General features: G+C 48.9%; 1 protein-coding gene across 3 annotated transcripts in view; it reads right to left on the reverse strand.

The window, feature by feature from the left end:
* The window catches only part of DPF3 (double PHD fingers 3), a gene marked incomplete at both ends in the record, with an annotated part of 278,709 nt that overhangs the window by 67,161 nt on the left and 187,639 nt on the right, over nucleotides 1-23,909 (reverse strand). For all 3 annotated transcript variants that reach the window (XM_080707328.1, XM_080707330.1, XM_080707329.1), the window contains one exon: nucleotides 10,151-10,288. In XM_080707328.1, coding sequence (XP_080563454.1) covers nucleotides 10,151-10,288 — 138 coding nt within the window. The remainder of the gene's footprint in view (nucleotides 1-10,150; nucleotides 10,289-23,909) is intronic.

The following is a 23,909-nucleotide window of genomic DNA, read 5'->3' on the forward strand; positions in this document are numbered from 1 at the left end:
TTACCTGACTTGGTGCATCCAAAAGAAAAAGAAATTAGCCGGGCGTGGTAGCGCACATTTGTAATCCCCGCGCTTGGGGGGCGGAGACAGGAGGATCGCGCAGGTTTGAAGCCAGCCTTGCTGGCTTAAGAGACCCTGTTTCCAAATAAAATATAAAAAATAGGTCTCGGAGTGCAGCCTGGAGGTAGAAGAGTTCCATCCCCAGTACCACAAAAACAAATAAATTAATTTTAAAAAAAAAGAAAAAGGAATTAAAAGAAAATAGATTGAACATCAGTCTTCAAAACCTAGTTTTCACCTAGGTAAGTTTTTAAAATGTGAATTTAGCAGGGCACAGTGGCATACACCTAGAATCCCAGTACTTCGGAGCCTGAGGTAAGAGGTTCACAGCTTTGAGGCCAGCCTCAACAACTTAGCAAGATTCTATTTAAAAAAAAAAAAAAAAAACACAAAATACCTCTGGGTTCAATCCCTAGTACCATTTTTTTTTAATGTGAATTCCAAGGCCTACCTCAAACCTACTGAATCAGAAAATCTGAGGATGGATCCCCTAGAGTGTTATTACCCAACCCTCCAAGTGATTTTCATGTGCCCTCATACTTGAGGACCACAGTGTCAAGGTTCTATTGCTATAACAAATACCTGAGACAATCAAGTTAAAAAGAGGGAAGGTTATTTTGTCTCACAGTTTCAGAGGTTCCAGTCCACCATCAGCTGGCCCTGTTGCTTTGGACCTATGGTGACATCATGGCAAGAGTGCTTGGTGGAAGAAACTTGTTCATCTTATGGTGTCCAAGTGTGAACGAGGAGAAGGGGCTGAGGTTTCAACACTCCCTCCAAGGGCACACCTCCAATGACCTAAAGTCCTCCCACTAGGCCCCACCTCCTAAAGGTTGCATCACCTCCCAGTCCAGTAGCATCATGGGCTGGGGACCAATCCTTCAACACCTGGACTTTGGGGGAACATTCTGGATCTAAACTATAACACATAGCTCTAGTAGAACATGAGATAGTCACATCACCTTGTACCACACGTGTTTTTTGTTGTGCTGTGCTTTATATGAATTAACTTTAATCCTCATCATAACCTTTGAGATAGACGTCTTCAGTGTTCTCATTTAACATAGGTGATAACTTGAAACACACGAAGTCTAAGTAGACAAGTCAAATATTACTAAGTGGAAATCTTGGCCCTGAACCAGGCAGTGTGACTCTTAACTGGTATAGTGGATACTACCCCACTATAAGCACATACAACACATACCTGAGGAAAGTCAAGTCCAAGAGGTCAGTGGGACAGAAACATGCAGGACCTTATATGCCAGGGCTTCCCAAATGTTTCTGTGCAAATCACCTAGGGATCTCATTAAAATTCTAATCGTAATTCAGAGACCTGGAGTCGGGCTTGAGATTCCACATCTTATAAACTCCCCAGTAAGGTAGCCAAGCACTCAGGTCTGCCTGCAGCCAAGGGATTCCCAGGGGGCAGGACTTCAGCACTTCAGCTGGGCCAACCTCAAGGAGCTAGTCACCTGGGTCCCAGGTGATGCTGCTGCTGCTGATGCACTGTGAGAAGTAAAAATGCAGGCCCTCATGGTGAGGAGTGTACCTAAGTGTGATGAAAGTATTGTATGCACAGATGTGACATGATCTCTTTTATACCTTAAAAAGACCACGTCAGCTTTTCCATGGAGAACAGATTATAAGAAGATCAAGAAAAGAGTTGGGGAGTCAATAAGGAAAGAGTAGTGACTCAAAGAGAAGCCAGTAGTGTCTAGGCAATGGAGAGAGAGACAGACATGCAACATGTTTTGGGGGGGTAGTTCAGGGCAGAGAGGGGAGTGAAGGAAAACAGAACCAAGAATGAATCCTAGGATTTTTACTTCAGGCCTAAAGCATGATTTATTGGTGCTAGGGATTGAGCCCAGGGAATTCTACCCCCAAGGTATACCCCATTCCTATTTTATTTTTTATTTGAAACAGTGTCTCGCTAAGTGGCTAAAGGTCTAAGTGGCTAAAGTTGGCCTTGAATCTATGATCTTCCTGACTCAGCCTCTCAAGTACAGAGATTACAGGAGTGTGCTACCACATCAGGCAATACATTTTAGCATTATTTTAAGGACAAAAAAAAAGCAGATTAATAAAAGAGAGAAGAGCTCTGGTAGGATACAGAATGAGAAAGGTACAAAAAAGATTATTGAATATGGCACTGTGTGGGTTTTTTTTCCTATGGCAAAATTTACTTACCAATTAAATTTCAATAAGAATTTCTACATGCGGGTCAGGGCCTTTAACCACCACACACAGCAGAAGTTAGTAATGAGCTTTGAAGAGTAAATGTGCCTGCGAGGGATGGAAGTGTGTCCCCACATCTCCAAAATTCATCTGTTGAAGCCCTAACCATAATGTGATGTTATTTGGCTGGGACCTTTGGGAGGTGATTAGGTTTGGTGAGGTCATGAGGGTGGAGCCACCATGATGGGATTAGTGCCCTCACCAGACACCAGAAGCTTGCTTCTCTATCTCTACCTACACACTCTATGGGATGACCATGTAAGGACCAGGAAGGTGGCTGCCTACGACCCAAGGCAAAGCCCTCACTAGCAAGCCACTGTGTTGGCACCCTGATCTTGGACTTCCATTTCTAGAACTCTCAGAAGTAAATTTCCATTATTTAAGCCACTCCGTCTAGAATTCATTTTGGCAGCTCAAGCTAAGGGCCCATCAATGCATTAATCTCTTTTGAAACGCCACTATGTAATGTGAAGTACTTGACAGCTGGATGACAATTGGTGAAAATTAGGGACAATGGTTAATACTGTAGGAAAGATCCAAGCCCAGGCCTGGGATCTATCACTTGAGGTTCCACTGTCTTTATAGAGCTACATGGCGTCCAACTCAAGCCCATTCACACCACCACCCCCACGCCAGCTTCCCCTCTCACTGTGCAACTTGGGACAAGATACTCAGACCTCTCTGAGCCTTGGTTTCCTCATCTGCAACATGAAAATAATAGCACAAGCCTCGTGGACTTGTGAACATCACCTGAGATGGTGTGCGAAAAGTGCCTGGCACCTAGCAGGCATGCCATCCTTTCTTTCTCTCTTCCCTCTCCTACATGCAAAATAACTTCATTTCTGATAAGTCAGGGAAAGAATCAAGGGCCTGAATGAGCAAGCTCCCCCAAGCAGCAGCACATGGCTCACGAATCCACGCTCAGGCCCCACGTCCTTGGGTCCATCACTTGGTCTGCATGTGCCTTGGTCTCCTCTAGGGGACACAGCACCACCATCAGGGTTATTGTGAGGAATGAATGTGATAACAGGGCGTGCTCTGCACAGTGTCTGACACATTCAAGAAATGCTAGCCAGCATTACTGCTGTCCCCATTGCTCCTCAGTATGTGAAACCCTTGGATCCTGAACACTCCAGGTAATCATGAAAAAAATTCGAGAAAAATCAAAGGGGTTCAGAGAAAGCCAAGAGGCACATGGATACCCAATCCTAGGGAAAAGGCATGGTAAGTTAAAAAGGCCATGCTTACTTATTTTTCTCTCTCTTTCTGGGTTTTATGTGTCCATGTATTTTCCCCAATTACCCCAAAAGTTCTCCAAGGGCAATGACCACATACTAAGCCTTTTGGGTGGCTCAGTTACACTTTTCCCCATTACTGGACACACAAACAGGAAATGCTCAATAAATACTCAGGCTTAGCCTCTGCAGAAGGACCAGTATCCCACATCTAAGATTTAGGAAAGGCCACGCTGGGGACAGGTCCAGCTCTGATAGTTACCACTGATGTCAATGAGTCCTCATTGGCAGTTAGCTCGCAGTGACAGAAAAGTCCCCTCACATGTCTCAGATAGAGCCCCTGACTCAGATTAGCCATCTGCGGTCATTGATACGCTCTGTTAGCCCAAATGGTACAAAGAGGGGAAATTGGCACTCACAATGTGCGGGCGCCGTGCCAATTCCACCCCCACCATCTCATTTAGACTCACGGCAACCTCATGAGGTCAGGATGACTAGCATCTCTGTTCCATGGATGGAGTCGCTAAGGCGCAGAGAAGTGTAAGTAACTGACCCACATTTCCACAGCTAGGACATGGTGGGGTGGCAGGGTCATTAGTCACCCTGAACTGAACAATTCAAAGCCAGCTCTCACTTTCTAGGTCAAAGGTATAGATGACCCTTGGGGCAGGAAAATCACTTCCAAGGACCAGATCAACCCCTTGGGTTCTTTGCTTTGGAATCTGTAAACTGTTTAGTTACGTAATAACTCATGTAAAAAAAACATCTGTTGTTGAGTTTCCAAATTTGCTCTTTGGAAGGCCAGAAGCAACTCGTTCCCCCAAAAGAGCCCTGAATCTGAATTTTCTTCTCTCCCCCCTCTCACCAAGGATGACTTCCTGGTGTTCAGATTGGATAAGTGGTTGGCTAAGCGGGCTTTGTGGCTTTTCAGGCACCTTTCAGAGTGATCCAATTTTTAAAAACCTGTTTCAAAGGTAATTTTCACTCTCTCTCCTAAAGCCATGCTAGTCAGCCCTGAACCATATGTTTGAGGACAGGAGCTGTCGGAAGACTAACATCTGCTAGATCTTCCCTTCGGTGTGGCAATGACATCATATGCTGCTTTTAGATAATTTTCACATTATCAGACTAATTTTCAGATTATCTAATCAGCAGACATTACCCTTAATCAATTCAGTTCTCCCCTTTCAGCTCCACAGAGTACAACATGCCTTCCAAAGGCATATTAGTTCTGGGCCTCACCCCCCCTCTGCCGGCCCCAAGAATGATAAAAAGCCTAACTTTGCATACAGCCACTGCAAAGAAGATTGAGGCCTCCAGGGACCCAGGATGACCCCCAACTTCATTTCCATGAACCCAACAAAATAAGGTTGAGACAAATTTTACAGAGCCGTTTTAAAAACATTTCTCTCTTAGGAGCTCTAAGTACAATGAGAGCATCTTATATTTATTTCTGCTACTAAACAAAGGAGATAAGCCATTTAAGAATTAATAAGACTCTAAATGAGTTTCTTTATAAATCATTTGTTCTTGACCTCTGGTGATTGCTCTGGTGGCTCCCCATTTCCCACAGGGCAAAGACTATGCAATGTGGCATGCATAGAAGGTGCCTCCAACTGCGGCCCCTGCCTACACATCCATCGTTCCCCTGCACCCCCTAAATCCAGCCACCACTGTTATATCCGACTACTACCATCTGTCTGAACACACCGTGCTACCTCCCCACCTCTGTACTTATAGATCCCTGCTGCAACCCAGGCAGACCTTTCCCACCTGAAAATCCTTCCCTGTTCCCAAGGGCATACTTGATTGTCACCTCCTCTGTGAAGCCTGTGCGAATACCCCAATACAGTGAGCCTCAGCTTTAGTGCACTCCAAACTGCTCATCCCCACTCTTGAAGTCTCTGCTTCAGGAGGGCAGGTGGAGTCTGAGGATCCACGTTGCCTGTGAGTCCTCAGGTGAGACTGATGCTGCGCTCAGAACACCCTTGCCCGCCTTGAGACACGGGAAGCACCTGTGACCTTGAGCCCTCAGTGCCTGCTCCCGTCTACACACACCCCTATTCCACACACCCACTGGAGAGCGAACCTCTCCAGGATGGGGCCAAGGCCTATTCATGTTTGTTCTTCCCAGCCCCAGTATGCAGTCGGTACTCAATACACGGGTACCCACCAACGAATGCATGAGTGTGTGGATGGCTGGGCGGATGCGGTGAACTTATTTAAACAGCCTTTTCATCCCAAGTCCAAGACTTTGTAAAGGCCCTAAAAAGTACCTAAACAGGATCATCCTAAACAGTACCCTGAAAAAATCATCTATCATAGATTCCCACTGCGCAGAGAAAGAACAAAGAAATTTAAGAAGCGTTCTGACACGATGAGCCTGTGTCATTAGGGTTTTGGATTCTAACCCTGTGTACTAAGGTTGCATTAAAGAGCAACACAGAATGCCTCTGAGGGGCACCTCTCAGATTCCGAGCCCCCACCCTCCCTCCTGTACTCACATATATGTGCTATGCACACGTGTGTGTGCGTGCATGTCTAGATGTAGGCACACACACACACACACACACACACACACACACACACACATCAAACAGCCACGTCGTAATTCCATGTGTAGAAAGTAGATAAAGGGCAAAGGAAATGGAGGGGAAAGAAGAATGCCCTCATACCAGGAGCGGACGGGCAGCCGCCCAGACCAGGGGGACCCCCTCGAGAAGGGGGAGGGGCTTGCCAAGCATCCCCAGAGCCCCAGCACAGAGGAAAGGGGGCAAATCTACAAGAGATGCAGAAACCAGAGACGGGGAGAGAAACAAAGGGGAGAGTAGACTGCGGCGCTGGGCGGGTGTGAGGAGGCCAGGCGCTGAGCAGGCAGCTGGACAGCCAGGCAGCCAGGCGGGGGAGGGACGGCAGTGCTGGCTCGGGCTCCCACCGCCACTTTGCCCTTTCGGCAGCAGGCACAGGATGAGCGCTGGGCTCTGCTGAAGACACAGTTGGAGAGGACTGAGCAGGTGACAGCAGGAAGACCAAAGTCCAAAGGTCTCTGCTGCTGCAGGGGGCACAAAGCAGCTGCCCGTGACCCTGCAGACTCTGTCTTCTGTTAGAGCAGCTCGGGTCACTCTGCAGCTCTTCTACAGCGGGAGAAGTCAGCATTTCCACTTGGCCAGCCAGCCTGCAGACCTTCTCCCGGGGAGCCTCAGATTAGCCTCTTGGATTAAGCTCCCAGCCCCTCCCCCACTCCGTGCCTTGCCGGGAGCCGCGGGAAGCAAGACCTCAGGACGCTGCTGAGCTGTCACGTTCAATTCACCACACAGCCCCAGTGGCATTTAGGGGCAGGATGGATGGGAGCCCACCCCGAGCCCCAAACAGTGGGAGCAGCTAATGGTTGGGTATTAACGATTCTGGCAATTAGTGCTTACAGGGAAATGTTGGGGGGGGGGGGCTGCTCACCAGGGGAATGCAGGAGGAAACCAGGAAACCGTGCACACACACAGGAGCAGCAAACCTGTGCTACGTGTGGCGCACAGAACCCAAGAGAACAGCTGCCTTGGGGTTCATCCAGAGAAACTGGGGATGGGAGGGAAGGAGGGCTTCTCCAGATGCTCAGAACCTTTCTGCCGCACCTTCCCTACGCGCAAAAGTGGGATCAGTCATAGAATTCTCAGCAAGATGTCACTGAATAAAGGTGTCTGTAGGGCTTCTGGAGCCTTCTTCCCACCAGGAGGCCCCCAGATCAGCCCGGGTCCAGCTCTTCTTTTCTGTGAGGTCCAAAATCTTTGATCAGGCAATTAATCCTTTGTGAAGAACCTAGTTTCTCATCAGCAGGGTAAGAGAGTAAGAGGAGCAGAGGAGAGTCAGGGCGCATGAGCTCACCCACAAGCCACCGAGAGGTGAGGACAACACAGGGCATTCCTCAGGGAGGCATCTCCAGTTGGAAGACAGAAGGCAGGCACCACTGCCTCACCAGGCAAGATGGTGCGGACTCACAGGGACCACCTCCAGCCCGAGGGCAGGCCCCGGTGGACAGAGTGAAACACCCCAGCGCTGGGCAGCTGAGCAGGGCCACAGGAACAGCTGGGGAGAGGCTTCCCCTCCCACTGAGTGGACCCCACCCCCCTCCATTGCCAAGACCGTAGACGCACAGGCTGCACTCACTATAGTGAGGCCACAGGAGGAGAAGGGAAAACGAGGCACAGACAGGAGAGAAGCATTCCAAAACCACAGCCCAAGCGCCTGAAGGGCTCTAAGGAGATAAGGCAGCACAGAGGGAGTCGGAAATAATACCAAGCTCAGAGGCACTGTGGAGAGACAGCAGTCACTAACACCTGCTTTCCAATAGTGCCCCAAACCAAAGAAGATTATGCTCAGCCTCCTCCTGGTAGGGGTGACAACTCCTTAAGACCTGTTGGTCACTTAGACCAGAGAAGGGAGAAGAGGGGCAGGGGAGAGCTCCCAGTGCAGGTCAGTGGATTCTCCTGAAAGATGAGGGGACTGGACCGAGGGGACCTCTTTCTGAGTGAGGACAGAGCCCCCGTGTCATGGCTGCTCAAGAGCTGGCGAGGAGAGAGGGCAAAGCCATCAGACACCTCCTGCCCTGCTGTACAGACTATGCCCAGGTCAAGGGGCGGCCACACCAAAGGCTTGAACTCCAAAGGTAAGGATGAAAGGAGGCGTTGAGGGCCAACATGTGTCCCTCACTCCACAAACTTGCATTGAAGCTTAGCCCCCAGAACCGCAGAATACACCTATATGTGGAAACAGAATCTCTGAAGAGGCCATTGAAGAGGTGGCTAATGCCATTAGGATAGGCCCTCGTCCCACCTAACTAGTGACCTTATAAGAAGAGGAATTTGAGCTGGGCTAAGTGGTGCACACTTGTAATTCCCATTCTCTGGGGGCTGAGACAAGAGGATCACAGGCTTAAGACCAGCATGTAGTAACTTAGTGAGACTGTTTCAAAATAAAAAATAAAATAGGGCTGAGGGTATAGCTCAGAGGCAGAACGTTCCTGGGTTCAATTCTCAGTACTGCACACACAGAAAAAAAGGAGAAAATGTGGGCACAAAAGAAGATCCCAGTGCCGTGTGCACAGGAAGAGAGATCCTGTGAAGAGGCAACCGGACCACCTGCAAGCCAAGGAGAAAGGCCTCAGAGGAAACCTCTCCTCCTAACTACTGGATGTTGGATTTCCAGCCTCTGAACGGTGAGAAAACAAATCGCGGTTGTTTAAGCCTTCTTGGCTGTGATATTTTGTGTTGTGGCTCTAATAGATTAATAAAGAAAGCAATATTACAAGGAGAAACTGGGATGGGGCCATGAGAAACCTCACACAAATCCCAAGAGAAGACTTGGCCACAGGTGTGAGATTATTTCAAATGCTCAGTGAAGATGCCCAGCTGACATCAATCAACTACATGGATCGACTGGTCCACATGAGTGTCACCTTTGAATCCCACAGTCAGAATATTTCTACAATTCGGGTCCCTTTCATTGCTTTAGATTGTTCACTTTAAGAACACCTACAACCAAAGCCTGTGAACAAAATAAAAAACACACTGCACATCCACAAATATTCTTCACCAATGGACCTGGGTGTCACCCACATCTTGAAGCAAGCTCTAAAGATTCCATTATCCGAATGAAAGTTACATAGGGGAGTTAAATGGTAAATGTTAAGCCCCCTCCCCTTTTTGGTACTAGAGATTGAACCCAAGGGCATTCTATCCCCAAGCTATACCCCCTGCCATATTTTATTTTTTATCTTAAAACAGGGTCTCAGTAAGTTGTTGAGGCTAACATCACACCTGTGATCCTCCTGTCTCAGCCTCCCATGTATTGGAATTACAGGCATACACCACCAACGCTCAGCTGTTAAGCCCCTTTGTTATTCCCTAACACATACGGGAAGTTGAAAGGGAAGAGTAGAGATGAGAAGAGAAGAGAAGAGAAGAGGGAACGCACAAAAATGGAAACACAAATCTTCAGGATCATTTTGGATCTTCAGAGCTCACTGTCATCCCCAATGACAAATCCACCCAGATCCCACTTGCCGTTTGAGCACTCCAGCAAACAGCTCAGAGTCCAGGGCACACTGCTAAGGCAGTAGGGCCCTGTGCCCCAAACCATGACCTCCCCCACAACAAAGCCACAACAATCGACCAACACAGATTATTTGTCAGTTAAAAAAAAAAAGAAAAGAAAAGAAAAAGAAAGAGCATACAGAGGCTATGGGTGGCCAGGCAGATGCTGGGAATATCTGTCCAAAATGGCACACACAAGGACTGTGCCCGGCTTAGGCTCACGGTGCGAGCCGATCTTCTGGAATGGCAGGTGGGCCATTGCCCAGCATAGGTAAGGCTCCTCCCCTCCACTGAACAGCCGCCTTCCTTCCTGTGTGGGAGCAGAACTGGATGCACAGGCCCTGCGCAGCGGGCTCCAAGCAGGTGGCTGAAGGAGCCCCAGGGGTGGCGGCTGGCAGAGCTGAAGGAGCCTGCTCCTCACAGGCATTGGGACCCACCAACTGCTGTCACCCAAAGGCGCCACAGGTAGACAAAAGGGAGTGTTCCCAGTCCTGCCCACCCACTCCTCACCGTCCAACCTCACACACGGGGACTCACGTCTGTGGTTCTCATTTCTGTGGTTAGGTGGGGACCGAGTCTCCTGGTCTTGGGCCTCATCCCCCTCCTCGCTGGCCAGGTGAGTGTGAGCGTAGTGATAGCTGAGTCCCGGCCGGTTCTTGTAGCGCTTGCCGCAGACTAGAGAGGGGAAGAGAGAAAGGGGGGAAAGAGCAAGGTCAGTGACTTCTGCAGCTCCCATTCCCATCCTCCCAGGTCGTGACCCCCAGCCCCCGCCCCAGAGTCCAGCTTCCCTTAAAAAGCATCTCCCATCCCAGCACCCTTTCTTCTCTGAGATACCCAATGTTAGCATGACATCTAAAGGAAAACTCTAAAAGGAGAACACAGATTAAGAGCTGTGCGAGCAGCCCACCCTTCCCGAACTGTGAGACCCTGGGCAAGCTGCTTCACTGCTCTGTGCCTCAGAGACAGGATGAGAATAGTGACTTGATAACATTTCACCGGGCTGTGTGAGCACTTAGAACAATGTCGCACATGGAAAGGGTGACTGTCATCAAAACTGAATTCAAAGGGCCCTGGGAGCCTATCCAGCCCAACATCCCCAGGCACAGGTGAGGCAAGGAAGCCCAGGGACACAGAGCTGGCTGTGGCAGAGCCACCAGGACCCAGGTCTCCCTGCAGAGCGCCTTCCATTCCCCTGTGCTTGACTCCGCATGAAGTAGAAAAGTTTCACATCGATAACATTTCTGATGTGTCATCACCCAGCTATTTTTTTTTAAATATACACACTGATTTCACCCAGTGGTTTTACAACAGAAAAACATGTTCCCCATCCACCATGAAAACCACAAATCTGAGGCACCGTTGGTAGGCACGGCCACCAAAAGCTTATAAAACCTCAGAGCCCGAACAGCCACTGATACCCTACGTAAAAGGTGTCCTCGGAGGCCCTGGCTCTCAAGACAGACAGCTTGTGATGAAGGCAACAGAAAACCTGACTGCTGGAAGTCTGGCTAACTGACCTAAGACCAAGCTACCACCCTCAGCCTCCCAGCACACAGCCCAGACCTCAGCCTCTGAGGCACGGGATTGCCGGGAGCAGAAGTGAGAGTCTTCACCGCAAGCCAGACCTGCTGTGCTGGGCACTTGGGGGTTACAAGTTCTAAAGGACTTTCCCTTCTGCTGGCGCCAACAGCAAGCACAGTGGGTTGAAATCCCAGTCCCAGTTGCCCAGATTCAGCAGCTGTTCAACCCTGACTACAGAAGACCAGATAGCCTGCCACAGGTATTTTGTTTTAATGGTGCTGGAGATGGAGCCCAGAGGCATTCTACCTCTGATCTACACCCCCGAACTTTTTATTTTTATTTTGAAACAGGGTTCTATTAAGTTGCAGAGGGCCTCACTAAATTGCTGAGGCTGGCTGCAAGCCTGAGATCCTCCCATCTCAGCCTCCTAAGTTAAGTACTTACAGGCGTGGGCCACCATGCCTGGCTAGACTGCCATATTTTACCCAATACCCTGAAGACTTCTCGTGGGTTTTTTTTTTCCCAAAAAAGATTTTTTTGAATTTTTTTTGCTTTGTTGTTGTTGCTGTTTTGTAAACAACTATTGGCAAAAATAGAAAAGATCATCTAGCTCCCATATTTGCTTAAATTATTTTATATTAGCTTAATTCATTTTGAATAATCACCAGAACAATATTCTCAAATAGCAAAATCATGCTTTTCCTATTCTAATGAAGTGAGATTTAGTGTTTCATTGTTTAGAAGGACGTGTGTGGCCAATTTTCAATCTTTGACAAATATAAGTGGTCTCTCTTCTTGCTGTCTCAGTTTTACTAGAGAAGAATTTTATCAACTGCCCTTTCAGTGTCTACTAATATACTGCCCTCCTTTTGTGTGTTGATATGGGTAATCATATTGATTTCCTAATATTCCCTATTATTGAATCACTCTTGCGTTTCTAGAATGCATCCCATTTGGTTAAGATATACTATTCATTGATACACTGCTGTGTTCAGTTTTGCTAATATTGCATCTGTACTCAGATTTGACACAGATCTATAATTTCTAGACTACCTTTATCGGGTTTCAATTTTATGGTTATGTCAAACTTCCAAAAACAAATTGAAGAGTTTTTCTGTGTGAAATTGGACAAGACATATCATCTCTGTTGCCTTTTCTCAGAAAACAAGGATAATAACTCCTTGAAATATGGTTGAAGGGATTATAGTGTTTTCAAAGCCTCTCAGTCCATACCTAGCACATAATAGATGATTAATAAATGGTAAGTGAGGGAAAGAGGCACTAGCTAAGTTTGACACATGTTATATGCAGGGCTCTCTAAAAGAGGAACTTTGAGCCGGGCGTGGTGGCGCACGCTTGTAATCCCAGCATTTGGGAGGCTGAGACAGGAAGATCATGGTTTGCAGACAGCCTCAGCTACTTAGTGAGGCCCTCTGCAACTTAGTGAGACCCTGTTTCAAAATAAAGAATAAAGAGCCGGGCATGGTGGCACACGCTTGTAATCCCCGTGCTTGGGAGGCGGAGACAGGAGGATGACACTGGTTCGGAGCCAACCACGCTGGCTTAAGAGACCCTGTTTCCACATTAAAAAGTTAAAAAATAGGTCTGGGAGTGTAGCCTGTGGGAGTGTATCCCGGAAGTAGAAGGGCTTCCAGGAACCCCAGTACCACCAAAAAAAAAAAAAAAAAAAAAAAAATATATATATATATATATATATATATATATATATATATATATATAGTCTGGGAGTGTAGCCCAGAGGTAGAAGGGTTTCCAGGAACCCCAGTACCACCAAAAAAAATAAAAAAGAATTAAAAAAAAAGGAACTTTGGTCCTTGCTTTGCACTAGGAAGTCTGTCAACTGATTAGACTTCCTTGATAAGGAAGAAGAGTTTAGAATTCAAGTTGGTGACCTAGCAACTACAAATTCAAAACTGGTGCACACGCTTTCTTTCTCTTCCTCTCTCTCTCTCTCTCTCTCTCTCTCTCTCTCTCTCTCTCTCTCTCTCATAAATATTGCAAAATACAAAATAAAATGGCACCATGCATCTCGGTTCCATGTTATTCAGGAAACTGGACCCAGAGAGGCCCCTGAGGTGTACTCTGAGCCTGCTGTGGCTTTTTCCATTTAATCTTTTAAATGATCTGAGGTCAATAAGCAGAGAATTATGGGGTCATTGGGTATAAATCCATTTAGTCACCAGGCATACTAGTGATGAGGAATAATGTCTACTAAAAGTAGTAACATTATCAGTATTTGCATAGGGCAGCCTGAGCCGCCTCTTCAGACCCAACCATGATGAACTACACCACATTTCATTTGTGCTGTCTGTTCTTCCAATAAGGACTCTTTTCCTTAGTCACAGAATTTCAAGATTTTGATGGTCACTTGGTCTAATCATCTATTCAAGTTTCTTTTGTGTGTGTGTGTGGGGGGGGGTACTGAGGATAGAACCCAGAGGCTTTCTACCTCTGGGCTATACTCCCAGACCTATTTTATATTTTATTTGGAAACAGGGTCTCACTAAGTTGCTGAGAGCCTGAGTAGCTGAGGCTGGCTTCGAACCTGTACGACCCTCCTGTCTCAGCCTCCCAAGCACAGGGATTACAAGCGTGAACCACCACACCCAGCTGCTATCCAAGTTTCTTATTCCCACAAATACTCTAGAAGCCTATTCTGTGGCAATACCATGGGTGGAGAACTCACTACCCATTCCCGCAGGCATTCCTCCTGTGGACTCCTTGAATTATGGGGAAGCTGCCCTGAAAAGTCTCCCTTAAGGACAGTTTCTCATGGATTTTGTCTTAACATCAACAACCTTACCTCATCTGTGGCCTGCGCATACTACAAAACGTATTTGTTGAGTGGCTGATGAATAAACACAGAAGCACCTTATGGAAAAGCCAGGAGGTGGGGACGGAGGCAAGCTAGTAGAATCAGAACCATCTATCCACACTGATCTCATGCTTAAAACCTACAAAGTCAAACCCAAGCAAAAGGCTCCCTCCATCTCCTTCGAGACACTCTAGAGTCATCATTTTTAGATCAAACCCTTTCACTCAAGCAAGAATCTCAAAGTGTAGTCTCCAGATCATGATCATCAACATTAGCTGGGAACTTGTTTACAGAAGCAAATTCTCAGGCTCCAGCCCAAACCTCCGGAATCAGAAATCTCCAGGAGTGGGACCCGACCATGGAAAATTTAACAAAGCCGTGACCCAGGCGATGCTGATCCACGCTGATGTTTGAAAAGCCCTCTGCTAGAAGATTGAATCTGTTTAGGCCTGACTCCACCCACCCCGCGTCCATTGGCCCTCCTGGAGGGTAGGCATGGCGGGAGAGGCAGCCCTGAGACTTGCGATTGGTCATTAGAAGGATCAGACCTGGCAGCCCAGGAAGGTCCCAGAAGCCATACTCCTTTATGAACAGAGCCCTTTAGATGAAGATTCACCTTGTACCTCCTGCTTGTACCATGTCACTCGATCTTTAATTAAACAGACTGTTTATTAAGCACCTCATATGTGCCCAGCCCCGTGGCCCCAGAAGAATAAGTGAGCCTCAGATCCTTCTCTAAAGGAGTTCACAGCCTAGCAGAGAAGATGTGCCTGTAAACTACAGGGGTACCAGGGGGCGGGGTGCAGCAGTGTGAGCGGAGTGGGGCAGACGGGAGGCTTGAGCTGGGGGAGCTGGCTTCCCCAAGAAGGAGCGCCTGCACTGCCATGTGTAGTAGAAGAAAGATTACCAGTGTCACCACCGTCACCAGAGGACAAGGATCCAGGCTCTCAGGGCACCAGAACACATCTAACCAGCAGTGCGGGGACCGTGAGATGTTCAACAGAGCTGAGCGCAGCGAGGAGCGGTCCAGTGACCCTGAGAGGGACTGACAAGAGAGGTCACTGGGCCGGACTTTACCTTGACAGTGGGGGAGCTGGAGAGGATTTTCACCGACTTAATCAGATGCACAGGGTAGAATAGTGCTTACGATTATAAGGCAGAAGATGAATTTGAAGGTTGGCAAGAGGCCACCTGCATCATCTAGGGGTAAAACAATGAAGACTTATGGAGGGACAATGGGGACAAGGAAGAATGGAGGAGGGAGAGCTAGAGACTGAGAATCTGACCCTGGTGCAGGGGTATATGCCTATAATCCCAGTACTTAGGAAGCTAAGCAGGAGGATCTCAGGTTCGAGACCACCCTCAGCAACTTAGGGAGACCCTCAGTAAATTAGTGAGACATTACTTCAAAATAAAAATGGCTAGGGGTGTAGTTTAGTGGGAGACCGCCCCTGGGTGAGGGAGGAGGGGAAAAGGAAGATGTGTAAGAAAGCAAGGAAACCTGAGAAAAGACTAATTGTGGACTTCCCACCTTCACCGCTCAGCCTGGTCATCTGACACCACAGCCAGCCTCCTTCACCCTCCTCCTGCCCCTGGCCCTTCTATTTCTTAAACAGTTGTCTTCCCATCATGATTTAGGGAAGGAGGAGAATGGATTCAGGCCAGGGTCGACTTTATTCTCCTGGAGTTTGGGAAAGAGATGTGGATTTGAGAGTTGGCAGGGTGGTGATAGAAATTATAGATTTGGAGAGATGTGCCAAAAGAGATTGGAGAGAGAGGAATGAAAGGTATAAGCATAGAACTTGGAAAACCTCAATATTGTAAACAAAAGACTGGTGGAGAAAGAGAAATGGATTCTTTTTTAAATATGTTACGGAAGGCACACATGAGAGAGAGCATCATAGACCAAGGGATTGGGACTGGAAATCACAGCTACTACCCCACTAGTTAAGGCTCCTGCCAAAAGCTACAGAGTGCTTACCAGGCCCCAGGACTTCTCCAAGAGCACCTAGTATACATACCCAAGGCGCTTACACCCCCACTTTTAAAGATGTATAGTATGGGTACAGAGATAGAGCCACAATAATATTAGGTGCCTAAAAGGAGCCAAGAAGGTTGGGAATTGAGAAACCCCACTGAGTGGCAATTAGGCGGTCTCCTTAGCAATCAGAGAATCCACCACCTCATGGAGACTGGAAATGAGGAAGCAGGGATGAGGCCCAGAGACGACCACTTCCAACGTGGCCTTAGGAGGAGGAGAGAAGGGAGGCTGGTGGATGGAGGGACCACAGTGCTGGGGAGGCTGGGCCATGCTTTACCAGGCAGGAGGGAGGGCAGTTTGAAAGGCAGGATTTGTAGGGACTGGTGTCAATGGAGCCTATGCCAACCCCAAAAGAAAGCTTCTAACCGTGAGACCTGGTCTTTCTAATGATTTTGTCACAGGGGTGAGAGAGAGAATCAAGACTTCCAAGATTTATCTTGGTTGACTTGCATCAAGATCGGACTGCTATGTTTTGATGGAAAGAAATACTCTGGAAATCATGCTTTCTCTGGCTTGGACAAGCTAGAAAAGCCAGTGTTGCTTCACCTTCTGTATTTACTCCTATCTTCCTGTCACTCCAAACACCAGGGGCAGCCTCTTGGGCACAGGAACTGGCCACAGAGACGCCCCCGCGGCCAGCAGAGCCTCACACGTGCTTAACGTTCTGCTGCCGCCATTTTGAAATGCTTGACATGTACTGAATGGGGGCCCCTTGTTTCCATTCTGCACTGGGTTCCACAAGTCCTGAAAATCTGTTGGGGCTGGAAGTAGAGATCTGGGTCTAAGTTATTCCAAATGACAGCGTGAGAGCCACCCAGGAGAACCCAGGCCCCAAGCAGAGCTGAGTCAGGAGTTCAAGTCCCAGCTAGAGGAATCAGCCACCCAGCAGTCATCCCTGCCTCGGATCCGTCTGGCCTTCAGAGAGGCAGGATCCACAGTGGGCACGTGCGCAGGCTCCATCTGAACTGACTGGGTCTGAATCCCAGCTCGGCTGCTGACCACTTGTGTGATCTTGGGTAAGTTGCTAACCCTCTCTGTGCCTGGGCCTTCTCTCTGAGAAAGAGCAGGTGGTGACAGCACACCTGCCTCACCATAGTGAGAGTGAAAGGAGAGAAAACATTTAAAACAGGGCTGGAATCATGGTAAGTCTGGCTGCCATCGGCTGTCATTGTCACGACTGTCATCAAAGGGGTCCAGCAAAGAGAATAAACCCCCCGAGGTGGGAGGGGACCTAGTCATTTCTCCTCTGAAGTCTGGGTGGAGCAGAGCAAGGAAAAGGTGGGTTAAAAAAGCCTCTGAAAATAAAGTATTGGCACCATCTGCTAGCCTTTTATCATGTCAGCAATCTCACTCTGGAAATATCTGTCATGAGGAATCAGACCAAGCCCCAAGACTGCTGAAGCATGCAGAGAGGGCCGTGCCCCCATCTTCCCGCCCCAGCCTCCTTCCCCAGGGCACGCGCCTTTGCGTCACACACGGCTGAAGCCATGGCCCCTGGGACCAGTCAGCCCTGGCGGTGCACAACCTAAGGTCCTTCCTTTCACCTTAGCAAGCAAGCACCTGGATTTTGTGTTCCTGGCATGGTGCACGTGGAGAGCAGCGGCTGCGACAAGAAGGGAGGTCCAGCTTGCCTCTTCTCTCTCCTTCCCCCTGGGGTAGATCCATCTGTCAAGCTGCAGAAATAGCGTTTGCCCACACCCCAGTCCAGAGCTGGATTCTCTATGCAGGACCTCCTGGCTAGAGTTACAAATGCCTTCGGTGTTTCCCCAGAACATTTGCAGCATGTCTCCTGCCCCCCTCAACCCTACTGGGGGCTCACTCCTTGTCTGGGGCTGGGATGGGGATAAAGAAGATGTGGCGGGAGCTTGGGCAGTGTGTGTGAACAAAGCCCAAAGCCGGCTGCAGCAAACAGCAGAATCCTGCCTGCCTGCCGGGGAGAAGCGGCCGCCTTCCCCACTGATAACTTAATGACTCTGGCACATTTTCATCAGCCCAACTTGGAGCACGCAGTGGGTATCTGAGCCAGTGGTTTCCCAGAGACTGAAAGCAGCAACTGAAAGCAATTAGGAACGAGCATCCAAGATGAAGCCTGGGCCGGGTGGGGGGTGGTGGTGGGGTGGAGGGGGTGGACAGCATCTCCTTCCCAGCTCTGCCCCAGGCACCGCATCGCGTGGTGCAGCTCCCAGGACTCCACCGTATCCGTCTGCAGCTTCACCCTCTGGCCCGTGACACAGGCCAGCAGCAGCATCTACCAGTGCTGCTCACGCCCCGGCCATCACACCTACCCACCACCAGACACCTGGCATCTCCGCACAGAGCCCCACCACAGCTCATTGACAGATGAGGAAACTGAGTCTGGGGGAGTTGAAGCAAGTGGCAGAGGCAGGACTGGAACCTGGTGTGTCTGCCGCTGGAGAAGACAGCAAAAGACAGTCCCTGGACCATCTCTGTTTGTCGCCAACCCCACCCCCACCCCTCAGTGCCTGGGGAGGAGGCTGGTGACCCCTATGACCTGTCCGCTCAGGCTCACTGGCTCTCTGCTTTTGGAGGTATTTGGCCAGAGGAGGCAAAGGTGGAGGAAGAGAGTGAAAAGACAGTCAAGGTGAGGTCCTTGCCCACCAGCCCGCCCTGCCCTGCGTGGCCAGTGCTGGCGCAGCCCCCCGCTGAGGCTGGCCCCTCCCCAGCTCTGGGATCCAAGTGTCCTCCTCACTTTCCCTGGGACCAGGGGTGGAGAGGGCTTCCTGTGCTCCCTGCCCATCACTCCATAATCATTCTGCCACCAGATTCTCTTCCATTCAGCCCCACTGAGTGAAATCCTGTGTGGTGCAGAGCTCAACAGATAATGTTTTGTGTGAAGAATCACATCCTACCAGGCTGGTCTATAGGGATGCGCTCTCCACACCTTCCCCACGTCCCTCCTCTTCTCTCTGCAGAACTAGCAGGAGTGGGGCAAGGGTGCACCCCTCAGACCCAAACTCAGACTGAGACCCAGCCCAAGACAAACTTCGCAAGCCACTAGCTCAGACTTGTGTTCTCAGAGGGGAGTTGTTAACCCCTGAGACCATCCTAAACAGTGGGGCTTCTCTCAAAACCAATGATGGCTCCTCAGAGCTCCAAGTGGCAGAAGTCATGAATTCAAGAGGAGCCAGGCATGGTGGCGCATGCTTGTGATCTCAGCATTTGGGAGGCTGAGACAAGAGGATCACAGTTCAAGGACAGCCTCGGCTACTTAGTGAGGCCCTTTGCAACTTAGTGAGACCCTGTTTCAAAACAAAGAATAAAAAATAGGGCTGGGGATATAGCTTGGAGGTAGAATGCCCCTGGGTTCCATCCCAGTACTGAGGGGGTGGGGGGGAATCCAGGACCTCCATTGTTTAGGCCTGCTCCTGTTTAAGTGACAAGATATTCGTCTGAGGCATGTTCAAGGTCCCCTTAGACAAACCCCGTGACTTTCTGACCTTGGTTTTCTCATCTGTAAAATATAGGAGGTTGAAGCCAAACATGGTGGTGCATACTTGTAATTCCAGTACTTGGGAGGCTAAGACAGGAGGATCATAGTTTTGTGGCCAACCTCAGCTACCTAGTGAGACCCTCTGCAACTCAGTGAGACTCTGTTTCAAAATAAAGAATAAGAAAAAAGGCTGGAGGTGTAGCTTGGAGATAGAATGCCCTTGGGCTCAATCCTGTTCCAAAAAAAAAAAAAAATACAGGAAGTCAAATCAAATGATAACTAAGTCCCTTTCATTCGAGCACCTCAAGGCTGTGTTCTCTGGCCTTCAAAGGCCTGCATGCCTCCTGAAGTTATTACACCCCCGACTTGATAGAAAAATGATGTCTGCTCTCAGCACCGAATCTGCCCAAGGACTGGAGACACCCACCTCCCCACCCACCAAGCAAGGGCTACAGCTGCCCTCCCGGGCCATGTTTCTTCTTTCAGGCTACTCGACGCTTATTTTAACCTGAAATCTTCTGGATAGCAACACAGAGGCTGGAGAAGAGTGAGGGATAACCTCCTGCACTTTCACAGCCTCGTTCCTCGGGCCTAGTACTGAGCCTGATATTAGGAGTGAGCGCTGATCTAGGATCTGTCAGATTCCAGTGGCCAGCAAGGCCTGTCTTCACCAAAGGAGGCTCTTCTGCTTATTTTAGGAATGTACTAACCATGAATGTTACTCCCAGTTAAAAACAAGAATGAAGATAGGCAACAAGCCTTTCAACTATACTATCCAACTTGATGCTGGAGCCCCAGAAGAGAAATGCAGAAACCTCCCCAAAACAAAGCATGAAATTCATTAGCGAAAATGAAGCAGGGTCACAGAGTCCTAGCAGACTCTGGGGTTACCTCCCTGGGTCAACTAATTGACGCTGTGACTTTGGGCCATTTAATGTCTCCAAGCCTCAGTTTCCTTGTCTGCACAATGAAATAATAATAGTTCCTACATCATAGGGTATTGTGAGAAGTGAATGAGTTTATTCTTATACAGTGCTTGGCTCACACCTGCACACAGCACATATTTAGCAAGCACCAGCTATTTCTGCTCATTCATTTAACTTTATCAGATTCCTTCCCTGGACCCTGACAACTCCAACAGCTAGTGCTTAGGACACAACTGAGGACTCAGCTGAAGTGTGAAGTAAGTGCCCTTTCTGGTTTGGTATAAAGAAAATATTTATTGAGATCGTCTACAAACTAAGCAGTGAGCTAATTATTTTTGCACACTGTCTCATTTATCCCTCTTAGAAATCCTTCTAATGTTTATACTATTGGCTTCATCTGATTAAAAAAAAAAAAGCAAAAGGAAATGAAAGAATAAAGGCAGAAAGAAAAAAGAAAGATAAATAGGTAAATAAATGAAAGAGAGATCAAAGCTCAGAGAGGTTAATGTGTCCAAGGTCATGGCTAGGAAGCTTCACAGCAAAGATTCAAGTCCTGGACTTCTGATTCCAGAACCATCTTCTTCCAATCACCACTCCTTGTAAGGCAATGTCTTTGACCGTTTCTAATGCATCCTATATTATCATGCCTTCTTTAAAATTTATTTATTACTGGAGCTTGAACCCAGGGGCATTCTACCTCCCAGCTACACCCCCAGCCCTTTTTATTTTTTGCTTTAAAACAGGATCTTACCAGGTTGCTGAAGTCTCACTAAATTGGTGTGGCTGGTCTCAAACCTGCAATCTTCCTATCTCAGTCTCCTAAGTAATGCCACCACACCCAGCTTAACATGTCTTTAATTAGCTTAAAGAGTAAAATATGATTCTACCTTGCGATAATAAGTAATTTGAATAATTAATAGAATTGTCAACATTTCCAGGGAAGGTAAATTTTAAATTTTTTCAAAAATCAGCCCCACACAGTTGGGGGCCTCCCAGCATTCTCTCTTGGGATTCCCAGGCACCTGCCAGGCCTGGGTGACTATCGGTGGGTCCCAGGCCACCTAGTGTGATTGGCCATCCCTTACACAAGCTTGCCCCTTCCCCTGCATCAGTCTAAGTTCTTCAGTGTATTTGGAGGAACTCTGTCCATCAGCACCTGTTAGAGGTCCTTCCAAGATGGCCTGTCATTTCCACAAACTTCTATGTCAAAGTGTCATCACTTCCCCTAGATTACTTCTCCCTCAGACTATTCCAGTTAAGGCTTCATGTCTCGGCTGCCCAAGCCCAGGGTGCCAAGAGCCATCCCTGCCACTGTCTCCCCTGCACGGGCCCCGCGTCCTCCCTGTCACCAGCCAGGTTCTGCAGGGCTTTCACAGGCCTTTCTTATTTGCCTTGCTCATTTTATCCCTCCTGTCAACACCATCCAGACTCCCCGTCTTCTAGCTGACTGGAAAAGGCGCTTCTCGGCCATCAGGCTCCCGGCTCTCTTCCCTGCACACCTAACCTACTGCTAAACCTTTCTAGACGTGTCCCCGAGACCAACACACTTCACCGCTGACTGTGGAGTCACTCTGCAAATGACTCAGACCAGCACCCACAACCCGCGCCCTATCTCTGGCCCAGTCTCATCACCCAGACGGCTGCTTGGGCCAACATGGTGTCTCTTCAGTCCTGGCATGGACATCCACACCCCCTCTCAGGCCAACCATCAGTGATTCAGGAGCCCTGCCAGCGGCCTATGACACGGCCCCTGGCCACAGAAGGTTCAAGGTCCAGTGTGAAGACAGGCAAGTGGGCAGGCTATTACTGTCCAGCAGGACAGGGAGTCTAGTGGAGAGAGACTGTGCAAGGTGCCCGTGGAGTCCAGAAAAGGGGAGTGACTGGGGGTGTGCTGGGTCTGGGAAGAGTAAGATGACTGAGCCCAATCCTGACTTTGCCTGTGTAGCCCAGGAAAGTGAATGCACCCCCCCACCCCCGCGTCCTTGTTTGTAAGATGGGAGGCCGCCACAGCATCGGTCTCAGGGTAACACAGACCAAGCCCAGGAACACTACAGCCCCTAGGTCAAAGAGCGTTAGCCATGACCCACCCACACCGCCTGGCATCCCAGAGAGGGATGGAATCATTCTGCCTCCGGGCTACACTCCCAGACCTATTTTATAATTTATTTGGAAACAGGGTCTCTTAAGCCAGCTGAGGCTGGCTTCGAACCTGAGCGATCCTCCTGCATGAACAAAAGTTTAACAAATAAATAAATAAAAGAGCCTCTACAAATGTTAATGCCTACCCTATTATGGGTCATCCACACCTTATTGTAACAGAGCTTGCCTTAAGTAACAGCTAACAAGAAATTTTCAACTGGATGAGAAACTATTTCATCAAGGCTGGCTGGCTGCTCCGCTGCAGAAGAGGACCAGCAGGGGAGCAAAGAAGCAGAGGCTGGAGGGCCCAAGGGTCCCCAGCCCCACCTCAGCCAGCCTTCAGAGACACTGACACCTGTCTCCTGCCTTTGCAACAGGATGGCATTTAAACATTTAAATGGACCCCTCCTTTGCCAGAACAAAGGCACTCCATCTCCAGGGATCAATGCCACTCCACGAGCCCTCCTCCCCAAATCACTTTCCTGGGGCACTCAGCCTTCCCCCACCCCATCCAAGGACCAGCAAGATAATAACTAGGAGTGAGGAGCCCACTTCTCTTCAGCGACAAGGGCAGCCAGCCTGAAGGCCACAGTATCGGCTTTTCCACTGCACCCCAAAGGTCAAAGCACATGAGCCTTAGAGAATGTGGGCCTTAATGCCTCCAAGAAAATTTTCTAATATGACCACAAGAGTCATCTGATTCCCCCTTGCTGTTCTCAGTATGAGTAGAACCTGGGTAATCTGAAGGGGGTGGAGGCCAGCCAGGTTCCCTGGGATTGCTATGGGCTCAGGCTGCGTCTGCCCCACTCCTTCCAGCCCAGGGCTCCTCTGGGCCCTCGGCAGGCACAGTTCCAGTCCTAGAGTCAGGGTGTCTCCTGAGTTAAGAGCCTCCTTCTTGTCAACTGGGCACAGTGGTACAAGTCTGTCATCCCAGTATTTGGGAGGCCAAGACAGGAGGACCAAAGGTTCAAGGCCTACCTCAGCTACTTAGTGAGACTCTTTCTCAAAACAAAGAGGCCAAGGGGTGTAGTTCAGAGATAGAATGCTCCTGGAAAAGAGCCTCTACAAATGTTAATGCCTAGCCTATTATCCACACCTTCAACCCTCAGCACCACGAAAAACAAACAAGAACTACCTAATTGTTAAGCTCTTGCTCTGAGGGATGGATTAGGAGTTAGGGAAGGGGTGCTGATCAGAGAGGCCCAGAGGCTGAGAGAAGCCCCCTCTCCCCACAGATGAAGGAGTGGGCCACAGCCATTGAGGGGCAAAATTAGCCTCCGACTCTGCTTTAGCCCAGCATCCTCCTTCCAGTGCCACCACCAGGCAGCAGGATTCTGGAGCGGGAAGGAACATCGCTCCTGACTCTAACATCGCCCAGCGAC

The sequence above is a fragment of the Muscardinus avellanarius genome (assembly GCF_963383645.1).
Source record: "Muscardinus avellanarius genome assembly, chromosome: 12".
Lineage (NCBI taxonomy): Eukaryota > Metazoa > Chordata > Mammalia > Rodentia > Gliridae > Muscardinus > Muscardinus avellanarius.